General features: G+C 36.8%; 2 protein-coding genes across 7 annotated transcripts in view; one reads left to right on the top strand and one right to left on the bottom strand.

Moving 5' to 3' along the window:
• obe (obelus) overlaps positions 1-15437 on the top strand; it is a 145682-nt gene that overhangs the window by 5478 nt on the left and 124767 nt on the right. The window lies entirely within an intron of this gene.
• The window catches only part of LOC136969966 (protein lin-28 homolog), a 50104-nt gene that overhangs the window by 23800 nt on the left and 10867 nt on the right, over positions 1-15437 (bottom strand). For 3 of the 6 annotated variants that reach the window (XM_067264322.1, XM_067264320.1, XM_067264319.1), the window contains exon 2: positions 8245-8354. Coding sequence is in view for 4 of the 6 variants with exons in the window: in XM_067264320.1 (XP_067120421.1) it covers positions 8245-8354 (110 nt within the window). In the remaining 2 variants the exon portion in view is untranslated. Of the gene's footprint in view, positions 1-8244; positions 8355-10918; positions 10945-10989; positions 11222-11677; positions 11831-15437 lie in introns of those variants that run through there. The other 3 variants (XM_067264317.1, XM_067264318.1, XM_067264323.1) reach the window with 3 other exon arrangements.

The following is a 15437-nucleotide window of genomic DNA, read 5'->3' as shown; positions in this document are numbered from 1 at the left end:
AACTTAGATGGAGTAAAATATAAAATAGAAGTACCCGATTCATCCCTTTCATCGAAACTAATCGAAGCTTACACGACAAAAAAAAAAAAAAAAAATTGATGCTGAAATGAATTCATTGTAAACCTATTTTAATTCAAGATTTAATTTGATACTATTGCTCATTTAGAACAGTTTTATTTATTTATACACAAATCTAAAATATTATAGCTTAATATAAATGGGTGCAAAAGCAGGTATACAGTTTTTATTATGGAGAAAAGGTAGAAAAAACATTAATTGTTATGCTTAAATCACAAATAATAGAAACTCTGCACCAACTTATATACCTAACTAAATTTATAATTAATATTATCATAAACAGAAGTCATCTGTAGTAGTTGCTTATTTGGGTATAATCGTATACCTACTTCTGCATACCCTGTATATTTCTAGGTAAAGCTTAATAAAAGTAAACATTGATTTGATAATAACAAGCTCCATTATAGAATATCTACATTGTTCTAAATAGGATTTTAACTTGGTATTAACATTGTTCAAGTCCGTCGACTGATTTATAAACAAATTTACTGCAGGCGTGTTAAGGGGGAACAGAGAGGTAATGTGTTTTCCTTCAAAAAATTTGAAATACATAAAGCAAACTTTTTGATATATTACTTATTCAAATGATTTTATAATAGTTAAACATGTATAGATAAATAAAATATTCTTTATGCGTGTACTTATGCTAGATTTATGTAAAAATGTAAATTGAGCCCAAATATATTCTCCTGTCTCTACGATTATACTTAAATATGCCACTAATACAGATGATTCCTGTTTATGATTATATTAATTATAAATTTATTTAGTTACTAATTATATCATGTTAAAAATTTTCTAATAATACTTTTGTTTTAATGATTTTTTCTGTTTTTAAATTCCTGTACTCAAAAACAAGTCTAACAAAACACAGATTACTCGAAAGATTGTCTTCTTAATTTAATTTAAATTAGGCAGATTATTTTATGATATATACATTTTTACTATGTTCTATGATAATTTTAAAATAAATAAAAGAAGGAAATATCTAAAAGTATAGCAACGAATTGGTAACATTCGTATCACCAGAAGATGTCAATCACCTCACGTCTTAGTTTTATGGAACTTATATGTCTTGTAGAATAATATCTTTATGTAACTGAACAGCTTTTCTGTATAAAGCAATCTTTATTATATAGAAAAACTAATATAACCTTTATCGTAATACATTTGCTATTTGAAATAACACAAAAATAAAACTGATTACCGTAATACTACTTCTAAGATTTAATTCTGCCTAATTGTTATTCTTATAATCGCCTTTATAAATTACGTTAACTGAAAACTGTTATTATTAAACAATTACCTACCGTTCGATGTGATGAATAATATTAAATTATAGAATATAAAATGTTATTTTATTTATCAAAACAATTAACAAGGGATTAAACTGTTTAACTGTCCATAGGCTATGTTTTCTTAAATTTCTAAAATTAACAGAATTTATTATAGAAAAAAAAATCTTGTTGATATTCGATAGTCCTTTTGATAGTACAGTAAAATTATTATTAAAATTAACATATTTAAATTTAAATTATTTCTAATATTATATACTTTTATATTATCTCAGCATCGAAATTCGTACTGTATTAATAAGTCAAGCATTTATCACACAGAAATCTGTTTAAAATACGGTACTATCTTTTACTAAAAATTATCGAATTTAAGAAGATTAAAACATGTAGAATATAGCAAACTTCTGATATAATAAACCAGAGAAAAATTTTAATATATTCGACAGCAAATCATTCACGTTAGTTATCTGCTCCATATAAACTTAATGGTACTCAATGCAATCGTAAACATCTATTAGCATCCTCAAAAGGAGATATCAAATATCGGAGATTATCGTTACCACATTCTATCTAACGTTACTAATATATTAATTATAATTAACCTTCGTTCGTCTTTATTCGATAAAATAATACTAAGAAACCGTCGAATTAATAAATAAAAACTAAAGACGAAAGTAGTTTTTGGGAGTGGCGTTTCATCATCATCATCATCCCGGACTGGAAGCTATTTTTAGAAACCTACGAAATGAATTTTCTGGTCACACGATGACAACGAACTCGCAAGAAGAAATAGATTAAAGATTCAAATTACGTTTTATTTTCTTCTTCTTCTTCTTCTCCCCCGTTTTATTTTCTTCTTGTAAATTCTAAAAATTACAACAAAAATACCGACTTTCCAGACGGGATTTATACAATGTAGTATTCAACAGTACGGTGACGTGGTTAATACTATGCTTCCTTGCCCCTGGATAGCCTACATACCCATTTAGAAAGAAAGTGGGTGGTCTTTACAGCCTCATTGGGAGGGGAAGACCCGGAATTAACTAGGAATCGATCTCAATGCTTACCCAGCATAGAGCTTCTTACTGTACCGAATGCGTATCGAGGCTATTCAAACTCGAATAACTTAAAATAGCTGGATAAACACGAGCATATATTACATATCTAAAAAAATTACACGTTACAGTTTGTTAAATTCGCTTGGCATAAAATATAAAAGAATTAAAATCATTTTAAATTATTGTTAATAATAAAATATGATAGATTCATACGAATTTTTTCACGTATTTTGCAACTTAATAAGTAGCATTATTTCGATATTTTCTAATTTACGATGAGTATATTACGTCAGCCATTCCAGCATCTCAAATGGCTTAATCAACCTGCATATAGAAAATATCAATTTAGTAATGTAGTCCCATAATGAGTGTTATGACCATAAACCCTCTACATAAGACCTTTAAATACATTATTAAATATGTTCTAATAACAGAAATAAACGTAATGTATAGTATAATAAAGTTATAAAATTAGTGTAAATAAGAAAGATGTTTTGTAACCTCTTTGTAGAATCAGCTTTTAAGATCTGGTGTTTTAGTTTACAAGTATTTTCTCAACTGTATTCTTCACAGGATGATGTTTTACTTGTAAAAATTATCTTCTGTATGAGAATCTATTGATAATAATGAATTACATGCTCTTATTTTTATATCGAAAACTTTATAATTCACAGTTTTTTTACTTAGATTCTACACGGTTAAATTGGAAATGCAGTATAAAAATCTGATCATTTTATTGTTTATAATAATGATATATCTACGATTTCATTCTCTAAATCATTTCTATTATTTAACCAGGACTATTAAAAAATGCAATTTAATTTATCTGATATGGAAATTATTTAGGCCTTTATCGTTAAAGTTATTTAACCACGAAACTTACACTCTAATATTTTATTATTATGTTATATCTTTCAAAATCTTAAGAATCTTAATCAGATTAGAGATAATTTATTGCAAACGGAGAGCGTTTTCTTCGGTTTCTTATCGTTATTTTTGTTTATAAATAAGGAAAGTAACGTGTTTACAACCGTCAGAATTGCTCCCTCAATGTTTAGTAAACTGTCAAAATTAATCTTCAGATTCTTCTATCAGAAATAACCGAAGACGTTCTACCTCTGTTTATTTTCATTATATAAATAATAATAGATAACAATTAGCACACAATTTTTAAATCATTATTCTTTATAAATTTGAATATGTTAATGAATTGGGATTAGAATTCCGTTTTGTCGCCGCCAGATGTCGCTAGCGACGAGGAAATGGAGACGAAAGATCCCAGCCTTAGGTATGGCACCCAGACCTCATTTTTATCTTAAAAAAAACAAACAAAAAAAAGATTAAAAAAGTGCCGTCGTTTACTAACATTCCTTTGACATTTATAAAATCAAATGAGTCTTATGCATTGATATCAAGGCTATTATTATTATTATTATTCGTTAAATGTTAAATTTAGGAATATTTTCATTAGTTTGACACGTTAATAAACATCTGGACCTATTTGTCTCTGTCAATGTTGTACTGCATCTTTTTCCCTTCCCGAACGTGTCATCTCCAATATTCAATCTAAGTTACGGTTTATTGGATTTTGTTGAATAAATTCAATTGCTGATTGAAAAAATATATAGATAGATAGATACGGAGTTTGAAATTTGCAGTTAATTTCGAAATTTATGCTACATATTTTTTTACAGTTTCGCAAGAACTAATGCAGATTTTTCTTTTTGCAAATTTTGAATCGCTCTCTGATTTTGTGATTCATTCTTTGAGTCACCCCGTCGATCCTTGAAATAAACAGGAAGTGGAAAACCAAGTAACTAGCTGGCAATTTAAAAAAAATAAATCTAAAAAAACCGCATGTTTATGAAACGATTCGCTGATTATCCAACGGAGGATATCCTTTGGCAATCCCCTCTTTACCAAAGGAAAATGCTCGAAAGTGATATTTTCGCCAACATGCAAATAACGAGTGGACATTGGCTGGTAGGGGGGAAAAATAAATGGATGTAACTTATGTCACGGTGTATCTTTCTAGAGTTTATTCTGGGAACCGAAGAGAGACAATAGGATGCAGTCGGGGATCTATTGTGTCGGGTTAGAGACCAGAGACATAAACACGATACAACAGTAGAAACATTGTCAAGACCAGAAATAGAGCGACGACTCACAATTTTGGTAGCGACGTGCCTGGGTTTTTTGTGACTAAAAATGACAGAAAGCTCCGCTGTTTTGCTCGGGCATTTTCTGGAACGATTAAGTCGACGAAGATGCGCAAGAACAATTTATGGGAAGTTATGTGCATTGGTTTATTGGGCGCGGACGGGACGGATGGAGGCAATGCTCTCGCGCTTCCCTAGAGAAAAATTCGTTCTCCTGCAGGCGGAGAGAGAGCGAGAACCTTCCGGGCTTCCCCCGGGCTCGAGTATGAGAGAAAACAAGAAGAAAAAGGGGGGAAAAGCCGAGAGAGGAATTTCGGTCGCAGACACAAGAATGAGCGCAGACGACCGCTGTTTATTAATAGCCCGGGCGGAGGTCTCTGGAGCAGGCATCAAGCATGCGAGAAGTGGCACGCTACGTCACTGGTGACGTCATCGAAGTCTAGCTACCTGTTACGTCGGTAAAAGGCACGTGTGCCCACCGCTGTTCTACCTTGCAGGACAATTGCCACCCGGAAAAAAGCTGGTTTTAAGAAAGAAGGACAAGCCGAAGGGCGAGGGAAAATCTTTCAAGACAGCGGAACGAGTGGGAAAATACAGGAAGAAGTAGAAGATCGTAAGAAAAGTTCGAAAATAAACAGGAAAATATCGGTTTAGCCGGACTAACGAGTGTTGGCCTCATAAATTTCTGCCACGAGAATGTCCAGGTTTCCCGAAATGGTCCGGGATTGGGTCTATACTAACAAAACATATGTTTTACAATTTTTTTCGGTAAATCCCAAGGATGAGCCTTCCAGTCTATTCATAGACTTTCACTAAGGAGCAAAATCTCCGGTTGCAATCAATATTTTCTTGCCAGTCTCTCCGATAGAATATCATTTCTATTATTAGAGCATCAGTCAATAGCGTTTCCTCTAGCTTTCTTTTTTCCCTTGCCTTATTTTGATATCTAACCTTTGCTAGAAGCGCAAAAATGACATTCGCATTTATCATTGTTCAGTTCTTATTCCTTATTCTGTAATAAAACGGTGGAGATTACACAAATTTCATTTGACTCCGGTCAAAAGGACATCATCATATCGAGAAAATTACAAATTTAACTGCTAATATTTAACTATTTAACTGCTTTAACTGCAATGTTGCGATTATGTGCGAAGTCTTGACTATTTCTAATTAATTCTCGTATAAAATCGGTATCAATACGATTAAATCTTATAATAAAACAATTTTTATTCCTTTATTAATATTAAATTTGATAAGGTTTAGTGTTCACTGGTACGAATTAGCCCATCAATATCATCTTTTGCTAAAATTTAAAATATTTAGCGAGAAATTTGCGTGAGAAAAGAAGGCTTCATACTTGAGAACATTCTTTTCTTTTCGGAGGAATTGAAAGAATTTCGTAATTTTATATTAAATATTTTGCGATGAATGAAGCAAATATATATATAATAAAATAAATTAGAGCCGGATGCGTTACATAAACAGCAACTTATATTGTATAATAAGCCATTTTGATTGCTAACAGTCGCAATATAAAAAAAAAAAACTATCTAATCAATATTATAATTGATTGTTGTTGTTTATAACATTTATTGATATATTCGATTGTTATTATGTTAAAGATTAAATATTAGTGGCCTTGAATTTAATTTGCCTTCATTTTGTCTCCTTTTTATATTAAATATATAATATATATTCGTGAATTTATGCGCCTTTAACGTTATTTAAAACTAGAAAAAAAATATATACCATTTGAATCAATGATATAAATTAAGATTAACTTATATTTTTATTTTAGATGGTTGGCATCTTAGATTTTTATTCGTAGTTAAGCGAAAGAGTTTCGCCTATTCTAGTTCCTCTTAGAGGAAATTGTCAACAGATTGGAAATTTCTTTCAACAGGTACGATGAAGCATTCGGATGGTCAAAGAGATAGACGTTAGTATTGACCCCGATCACTGTTTAACCTCGATGAGGATGCAGTTGATTTTGAAGAAATGCATCGCTCCCGTCGTTCGATATGTTTATGTATCCCGTATCCCACATATTATTATTACACGATTATGCTTATTTAAACGTGCCAATTAATTTTCTTTTTTCATCAAAATCCTTCCAACCGCGGCCAAGAGAACAAAATAAAGATGCCCTCCCCGCTCATCGACTTAATTTTTATAGGGAGGACAAAAACGACTCGAGTCCAGTTGTCATAGAAACGGTTGTCGAGTCGACAGCATTCAAGATGGCCGACTGCCTCCTCTCCAATGGCGTCCGATCCTCTCAGGATGGACAACACCTGTGTTTTGTATGACAGAGGCGACCGAGACAGAAGAAAGAAAATCTTTTCTAGAAACGCCCACATAAAAATACCAGCTACCCCGAGTATTTTCGGCAGACGGTTCTGTGTATAGCAATTGTCACTCCCGTGGTACCGAGAGAGTTTGTAGACTCTCCGAACAATTTCCCCATTTGCTTTTTCTTCCCCTCTCTTCCTTCTTTTTACTTTTTCGTTTACAGTTTGCACCCCTTTTTCCACCTCGAGTTAAGTTAAAAAATCTTTTTTTACCTCAATCCGAAAGTAATTGTTAATGTCGTGTATGAAATTGAATTTTGGATTAGCCAGAAATATCTGAAATATGCTCCACGTGACGTCAACGCTTAATTTCTCTTAAAAAAAGAAAGTGGTATTTTTTTAAACAACAGGGTGTATAAGGAACTGATTTCTTCTTCTTGGAATTCAGCCAAGCATTCTGTTTACAATAAGGTAGGTCTGGAGAGGGTCGAGCCAAAGAAATACGACCGAAACAGGAAGAATTTAGGGATTTGATCCACAAGGCAGGTATTGAAGCCGAAACATTAGTGGACAAAGAAAAGTGCCTTAACTTGAGGATGTAAAATAGGTAGATTTTTACCTATTCAGCTGCTCCGTTTTTCGATCAGATTATTTACATTTAGAGATGTTGTGTTAGGCTAGCTGTAAGGATGATTATGATAATCGATAATCGGTTCGCCTACGTAAAACGTCTTGGAATTTTTACATAATCTATAGAAGTCGATTTGTCTCTCTTTCTCGAAGTATCTAATATTCTATATAGACCAACGATTAAAGTTCAAAAAGAATTATCTAAACTAAAATTATATCCATACTTTGCTAAAAACTGTAGCTAGCATATGCAGCCTCCTGATTAGAATTCAATTTTTTACTAACAAATCCGTCTTATTCAGTATATACAATCTCTGTACTGTACATCTTACATACGATATATTATCCATACACAAGAAGGTTAATTGACATTCATATCGTGACTGTAGCAAAATTTTTCGGGCAACATTTCGCCCGATTGAATTTATGGAAAAGCTCCTGCAATGAGACAGAACTGACAAATCTTCGCAAAGTAAATGAACAAAATTTGTTCGAAATGGAGTTAGGCAACGTTAATCATCCAATTTTCCTAATATTTTACGGTGTTAAACATAAAACTAAGTAAGTTTAATAGACAGAAAAGTAATTATATTATTTTTTCTCCCCCCGAATCGTAAAATGTCCGTTCTGTAAACACAGAAGCCAAAGCGAGAAGATATTATGGTGTTTATAAAAGAACGTTTTCGCGGATATATTTAAATACAGTAAATAACAAGGGATGTTCTTCACTTACTTGGTGTACGAATACATCCGGTCCTCCGTCGTAGGGTGTGATGAAGCCCCAGCCTTTAGCTACGTTGAACCACTTGCATTTACCCCTTCTGCGTGAGCCCAACGACCCCCCTACGAAAAAGAGACAATATAATAAGTATCAAAGCAGCAAACAATGTTTTTTGGTTATTATAAAAAGAGATAATTTAGTTTGAGGCCGTTTTAGATACTGGCAAAGACAATCTTAGATGTGAACCAGTAGAATTTGCGGTTGAGTCATGTGTGAATCATGGGTCGACCAGGCCTTCTGCTTGGAGGTGACTCCACGTTGACCACACAAAAATATGCGCAGCATCTGCTCGCTGCGCAGGACTCGATTACATTAATGGCATTTTAACGCGATCCGATTTTTCGGGAATGATATAATGAAGAAAACTAAATAGAAAAGCGAATAAAGATTGCATAATATAGATTATAATGAGAATTTTCGTGTAAAAATCTTTAGGAACAGTATATTACGGTTGACTGCAGTCGCGGGAAGAATAAAAGAAATGCTTACAATTTATACGCGATTCTTTACAATTTATAAAACGCGGGTGGCCAACGTGGACAGTTGGACAATAATTATACAAGCGGAGTGGACAATGCTGCAGTGGGGGAGGTTGGAGAAGAAAGCCAGTGAGTCACCACCCGGTCAGGCAACTGACCTGGTCAACTCGCCACGCGCGGGAGGGGAACGGTGGATGAGTAGGGAGGGATAAGAAAAGCATACAAATGTCCGTGCCGAATACTGGATAGAAAATTCACTCCAGGTCGCCAACTTAGGAAAATGCGCTCTAACGTTTCCAAAATTTGCACTCTGCGTCACCGTCTCTTCTCGTTCTCTCCACCCACACCCCCAAAGAAGTAAATGTGAACGATCTTTCGAGCACGTCCCCAGAAAACGAGAAGCCGAATGCGATCGTTCTCTGGCTTCTTACACCTGTTTTCAGCACCGAACCTTTTTCTTACCTCGAACGTAACGGTCTTCTTGTGCACATTAGAAGAAGGGGAGAGAGAAAGAGAGAGAGAAGGGGACGTAAGGAAATAAATTAGGGGGCTCAGATAACAGGAAGTTGGGAGTTGGAGGGTCCCCAGCCCAAAGATAGGACGTGCCTAGGAATGTCAGTATTCTTGCCGGCTGGTCCTATATCTTCAAGGTTAAACAGATGCGAACAAGGACCATCGAACCTAATTGTTTGGCCCGTTGGTAACGAGAGGGCCACATCTGTACCGGACATAATTCGGAGGAAAAAAAAAATTCTTACTGCTGCAGAAAAGATAAATGTTCAAGAAGAACATAAAAATTTTAACAATTGAAGTCCACAACGTTGGCGGAAGGACTTAACTCCCACAGACCGTTATTGGAATTCTATTGTGACAGGCAACAGCTTTACGGTTTTATTTCAAAATGGGACCTGCGATAGGAAGAGATTTTCAATTTAGAAATTGAAAATGTATCAGAAATTGAATCGAGTGAAATTCCTCGAATATAAAGAATAGTTTTCGTAGGATTGCAAGATAGCGATCGGCCGAAGAACATTAAAATTCTAATTTATGTCAAGAGAGCGACCAATGCTAACCAAATACACGTGCCGATCGAATTAGCATTACGAGAGAGAACATCTACGGCCGAGACCAAATCATTGATCGCCCTTTAATCACCCTCATTGGACAGTTTACTCCCCTCGCTCGCCCACTTTAAAATTTTAAAAGAGAGAGAGGGAGGTCAAATAGCACGAGAGAGAAGCCGGTCGAATGACTGGTCGCACCGACTTTGGAGATGAATGTTTTGAAGGGGAAGCCGCTTCTCTCGATTTACACCGTTATCCGCAAACTAAACAGCTAATAAATGTGAGCATCGTCATATCAGAAGCGCGCTTTTATATCCCGATTAGCATTTGAACGGTTCGGGGATCCCTAGGCCAAAGCGAAATTATGGTTTTAACGAGACCTACAAACAGGATTTAGATAGAAAAGATGGATATTCAGCGGGATGTCGGGAGGAGGGAGAAGACGACGGCGCCCGAATCCCAGAAAAGCAAAAAAGCAAATGTCGAAAAAGCCACAGTACCACTAATAAGGAGGACAGCTTACGTAATTGAGCCTAACCGGTATAAATGGACCCGGACGAAGTATCCGCTCCACAGCCAAGACGGAGGCAAATAAGTCTAACTAGCTGTGGTGTAAGATGCGCCCCTAGGGTCAGGTTTGTCGCCCCGAGCGGTCTTACTACCAATTAACTCGCCATTAACTCGTAGTAACAGATTTCCGAGAAGACCATTCAGTCATTGGCATTAAGCGTCTCTTCCTCCTTTCTAACCACCGGCTGACCATCGAAGGGAACTCCTACGGTATAAAGTCTACCGGAAATAGTCATTGTATTCAAAAATCGACAGCGGAAACATTTCGGTGCCCGAATGGAAACCGAAAAAATCGCTTCCGGTTTTTAAGTGCCGGTAGATAGACTAACCGCGTGGAAGAGGCACCATTGTATATTAATAGGGAGTCCGAACGATGGACGGGCAGACTGACCTGACGGATCGCTTTCTGATTGACAACACAAACCGCCATGTTGAGATTCGATCGGGACCGTTCGATTGCCGGCGGGGGTGGATACAAGGACGTAGCTACTTAGTCAAAAGTTAAAAACATACCTGGAAACCGAAAGAAGGACCCATCGTCCGACACTACATTTAAGGCAACTTAGCGTCGATACGCTATTTACCTGCCACGTCCTCGCCATTGTTGCTGCTGTAGTCGGCCATGTTCCGTATTGCCGTCGTCTCTCCTCCATTCCAGCTAGAGTTATTAAACGTCCGGCCTGCCGTAACCCTGGATGACCGCTTTCCCTCGCGATTTCTTCTCAGTAGTGGCAACGCGTGCTACGTCCTACGCTGGCCATAATTCGGCTCGCAGGCAGCTGCCGGTAGCGGCTCTCGGTCTGCCAACTCCGCCACCAGGCCTAGCTGTCGATAAACGCCGTGCAATCGCACGTGGACGGCGACACTCTCGTTCCACCACCGGAAGATGCGGAAAGGCCACCGCGGCCGGGGTTAGTGGCCTCGATATCGCTTCGGACCGTCCAAACTGGCCGAGACGATGCGGACAACGTGACAGCATCTCTTTGTCTGAACTTCTTCCCTCCCTCGCACCTACTCCCCGCCCGAGTTCGGGGGTGTAGGGGAGGTGGGACCGTCCCCCGCAGGGTCCAAAGCCCTAAAGGAAGGAGGGAGGCGGCGGACGACGGGTAAGACCGCAGTTGTGCCATAACACTAGCGGGGTCGTAGGGCAGCTGGTCTACAGGTAAACAAATAGTGGAGCCGGCGCCGGCTCCGTTCGGCCCTGCTTACCCTTCCGGTATACGAAAGAAATACTCTTTTTTTCTTTTTCTTTTTTTAAGGAAAAAGTTTCACCTGTAGCCATGGAGGCTTCTTTGGCTCTTACGTCGTCTCTCGATCCATTAGCGACGTGACAGCACACTGTCTGGTGGTCTTTCCCGGTTCCATCATCTTCTTCCCGTGCTTGGTCGTGGATTCTCATCTTCAATCCGGCACTGATTTGTCTGCGAGGTCACGTGACGTCTCTCGTTGTAGTGAGCGTCCCGTCTACCTCCGACCAATCAAATTCGGTGATTGGCTGGCATTGGAGCAAACGCCAACGTGTGGAGACGGAAGGGCCATCTTGCGGAACTACTTAGCATGCGCTGTCCTCTCTCGGTCATACGGTGGCCCGCCGCCGACTCCGCTCCTCGGGCCAAAGGCGCTACGTGTTGATTTCGTGGATGCCAACTTTGAATTTTTTTCCTTCTCTCGTCCGGAACGGAGGAAGCCATTTCGCAAGTAGAAAGCGGAAAGAAACTCCTTTCTCCCATTTGCATGCGATTGTCGGCCGGGGATCCCCGCAGTTTTTCCAACATTTTCCGAGAATCGATCAGTAGCGATCGATGACACACTCGCGTGATGGCAACTTTCGGCGCCAAGAGTCTTTTCCCTCGGCCGAAGAGGGAGACCAACTTTCTTTCACTCCACTTCTGCCACGTATTAATTTTCCTCGCACATGCCACACACAATGACGCTCGGAAGAAGCGGCAAACGTAGGCCAACCCTTTGCTTTCTTTCCAAATCTCCGTTTTAACGACTCAAGAAACGACTTTTCCAGATCCCAGAAATAAAAAATAAGTTATCCAATTTATCAAAGTGACAATCCACAATGTAAAAATATAGATGCAATAAGAAAAAAACCAACAAAATTTCGGATTAGAACAGTAAGCGGTAACCACAGAGAGCTTTCTCTTTTGAAACGTACTTTCACCGAGTGAACTAGAAGAAGCTATTTAGTCTGGGGCGGGACGGAGCTCCCGAGAAAGTCGACCCCAAAGTGGCTAAAATAAGATCGGCGCCTTTCAGCTGGTGCTGCTGAATCGGGAAAACATCTGAAAACTAGTGAATAGTCGACTGGACCGATAATTTTTATTTAAATTAATATTTTGCATGGACGAGTTCCGAACGAAAAAGCGGTTACATGCATTCCTCTTGAACTCCAAAATAAGTGCTCCAGAATATATATATATATTTTTGAAGCGTATATGATAAAATAAGCTCTATATGCATGTATCAAACCGTTATATTCTTTGAATGAATGATATATAAATAAGTTTCTAAAGTGAAACTTAAATTTTGACACGTGCGAAGCGAGCAAAACTTGAATATTAATTAATGTCTTTAGAGGGATTCTCGAGATGGATCTTTGCAAGAGATCAAGTAAAAATTTGAAATTCGTTAATTTCGTGAAACTAACCTAATTTTGCATGCTATTTTTAATGTTTTAAACATTCAAATTATTCTTAAAAACCAATGAATTTCTTGGTTTAAAATATAATTTTAGATATAATTTGCATAATATCAAACAAAGTTATGCGCGTGTTAATCTAATACACTTCGGATTCACACAAATCTCTTAGAAAATTCAACTTAATGCATAAAAAATTCTTACGAATTTGTATTTAATAACTCGGAAATTTAATTTTTTTTGTAAATTACTCAACAGATTTTTAATTTTATTTAAATAGAAACTTTTTTAACTTTTCTATAAATTATAGTGTAAAAAAATTATGGTGTTAGTAAGAATTTTGTATCAGAAATTTTACATTATTTTATGTGGTATTAGCCTACATACAGTGCATAATGTTTGTAAATTAATTCAAATAACGGAGATTTATTCAGTAAATTCTCGGCTTTAATTATGATTAAGACCGTAAAATCATTTATAACTTATTAATTATTTTTGTTTATTTTCATATTATTCAACACTAAATACAATAAATTTCATGAGAAGTGCGTGAAACTAACGAAACTTTCCTTCGCGTTGGAGATTGATTCCGCGCTTTTAAAAATCAATTTTTTTTTTAAAGTAAAAATTTAAAAATAATTAAAGGGTGGATGCAAATTGTTTAGACGTAAACTTATTTAAAAATAATCATAGGCCTTCGGGCCTAAATCGCAACTGTTGAGGGTTAGGACCCACCATTAAGCACGCGGTTGACATTACGCCTTTTAATAAATCACGGCAGTTTCTAATTATTCCTCCCATTCGTCCGACCAATGGGAATGCCGATTAAATCATTGTAACCGTTTTTAGATACACGGTACTAAAAATGTTCCCGTTTGGACATTGGCTATCACTCACCCGATAAAGGTTACGTCATACACGAAACATATAGGTGGGAGTGTTTTTTCTTTTTCCGCCGTCCTCGAGCAGGCAGCGCCACCTGGAGTTTAACACTAGAAACACAGGGAAATTATTTATTTCCTCATTTTCATTTAACCGAATGTTTTAGACTCATGTACTTGAGATTCTTTGCAAGGATAAAGGCTTTTAAATGTAAAAAAAGAAAAGGTAAATTTCTTATAGAACTTGGAAATTTTAATTTTGAATTGCTTTTTTCCTGTATCTAACCCCTTTTCGGCGATGCTTTACTGAATTTGTTTTTATTTGTTTAATCAAAATCGTCTTTAATTATATTATAAGTGGAAAAGTGTCCTTCCAAGAGGAGAAATAATGAAAAATGGGTGCAGCTACTACCATCCCGAATTTTTGGAAGTCATCTCTGCGGGTTCCCCTTTCGCTGGAAGGTCGAATTTCTGCGGGAAGGAAACGATGTTTGCTTTGTAACGTTAGATCCAGTTGGCCAAAAGAAAATTTTTTGGCCGGTTGTACCTTTTATCGGAGAGTAGCCAGAGGGCCAAACCGCCTAATTGACACGAACTGCTGCTGTAGGAGAGAACTATTTGGCCAACACAAAAGCTGTCCTTAACTGCTTTGCTTCGGGCCGGAGGTTGGGGCGAACTCCCCCTGGCCGTATCCGCCCAGTTCCATCTGGTCTGTTGTTTGGTACTGTCAAAGTCGCCGATTGATTTACTGCAGGACAGTGGTCAGCGCTTTTCCCCTGCCCCTTCTTCGGCTTCCACCATAAAGAGTATGTAGATTGCCCGCTTTTAGAGGTTCTACTCCGGAGAGATCTCGCTAGTGGATCGCTCGTAATTCAGGTAAATTGCAACACTAGAAATAAATCCATCAAAAACTTTTTTACATTTTTAACTCGTGTACAAATTTTCCCCTCCCCATTCTTTCAAATTACAAGTTGAGAACTAATTAACTTCGATTGTTAACTTTGCATCCGTCCCTATCCATTGAAGGTATGTTTTTTATTTTTTAAAATCTCGATTGAGTTGTACAGTACCTTGGGTTTTTAATTAATGGTTTGGGAATGATAGAAAGATCGTTTCAGGGAAATTTCTTTTATATTCGGTCAAGGAGAAGACAAATAGTGGCTACTAACTAGAATCATTGACCTGGTATTCGGCGACAAACTGGAAATTCCGAAGTTTTATAGACTACCTTTTCGTGCATTCTAAACGAGGCTTGCATTATCACCTTCGTTAGTAGGTCTGCGAAAATAATCTTTAATTAAATGCTTCTATTACAGCTTTAATTACAGAAACATAATCCAAATAAATATTTCCTGAGTTTCATTATTTAAAAAAATGGGATCGAATGTTCGTTGATTTCAAATTTCGTTCTTAGATCTAGGTTTAATATGCTTCGTTCAAATTTATCTGGAATTGTGTGACGAGTTTGAATGAACTATATTAATTTTGTGTTAAAATATTAAAT

Source organism: Centruroides vittatus, unplaced genomic scaffold, assembly GCF_030686945.1.
Source record: "Centruroides vittatus isolate TY-2023 unplaced genomic scaffold, ASM3068694v2 contig_1832, whole genome shotgun sequence".
Taxonomy (NCBI): domain Eukaryota; kingdom Metazoa; phylum Arthropoda; class Arachnida; order Scorpiones; family Buthidae; genus Centruroides; species Centruroides vittatus.
The sequence above is the reverse complement of the archived record's forward strand: the minus strand, read 5'-3'. Positions and strand labels throughout refer to the sequence as shown.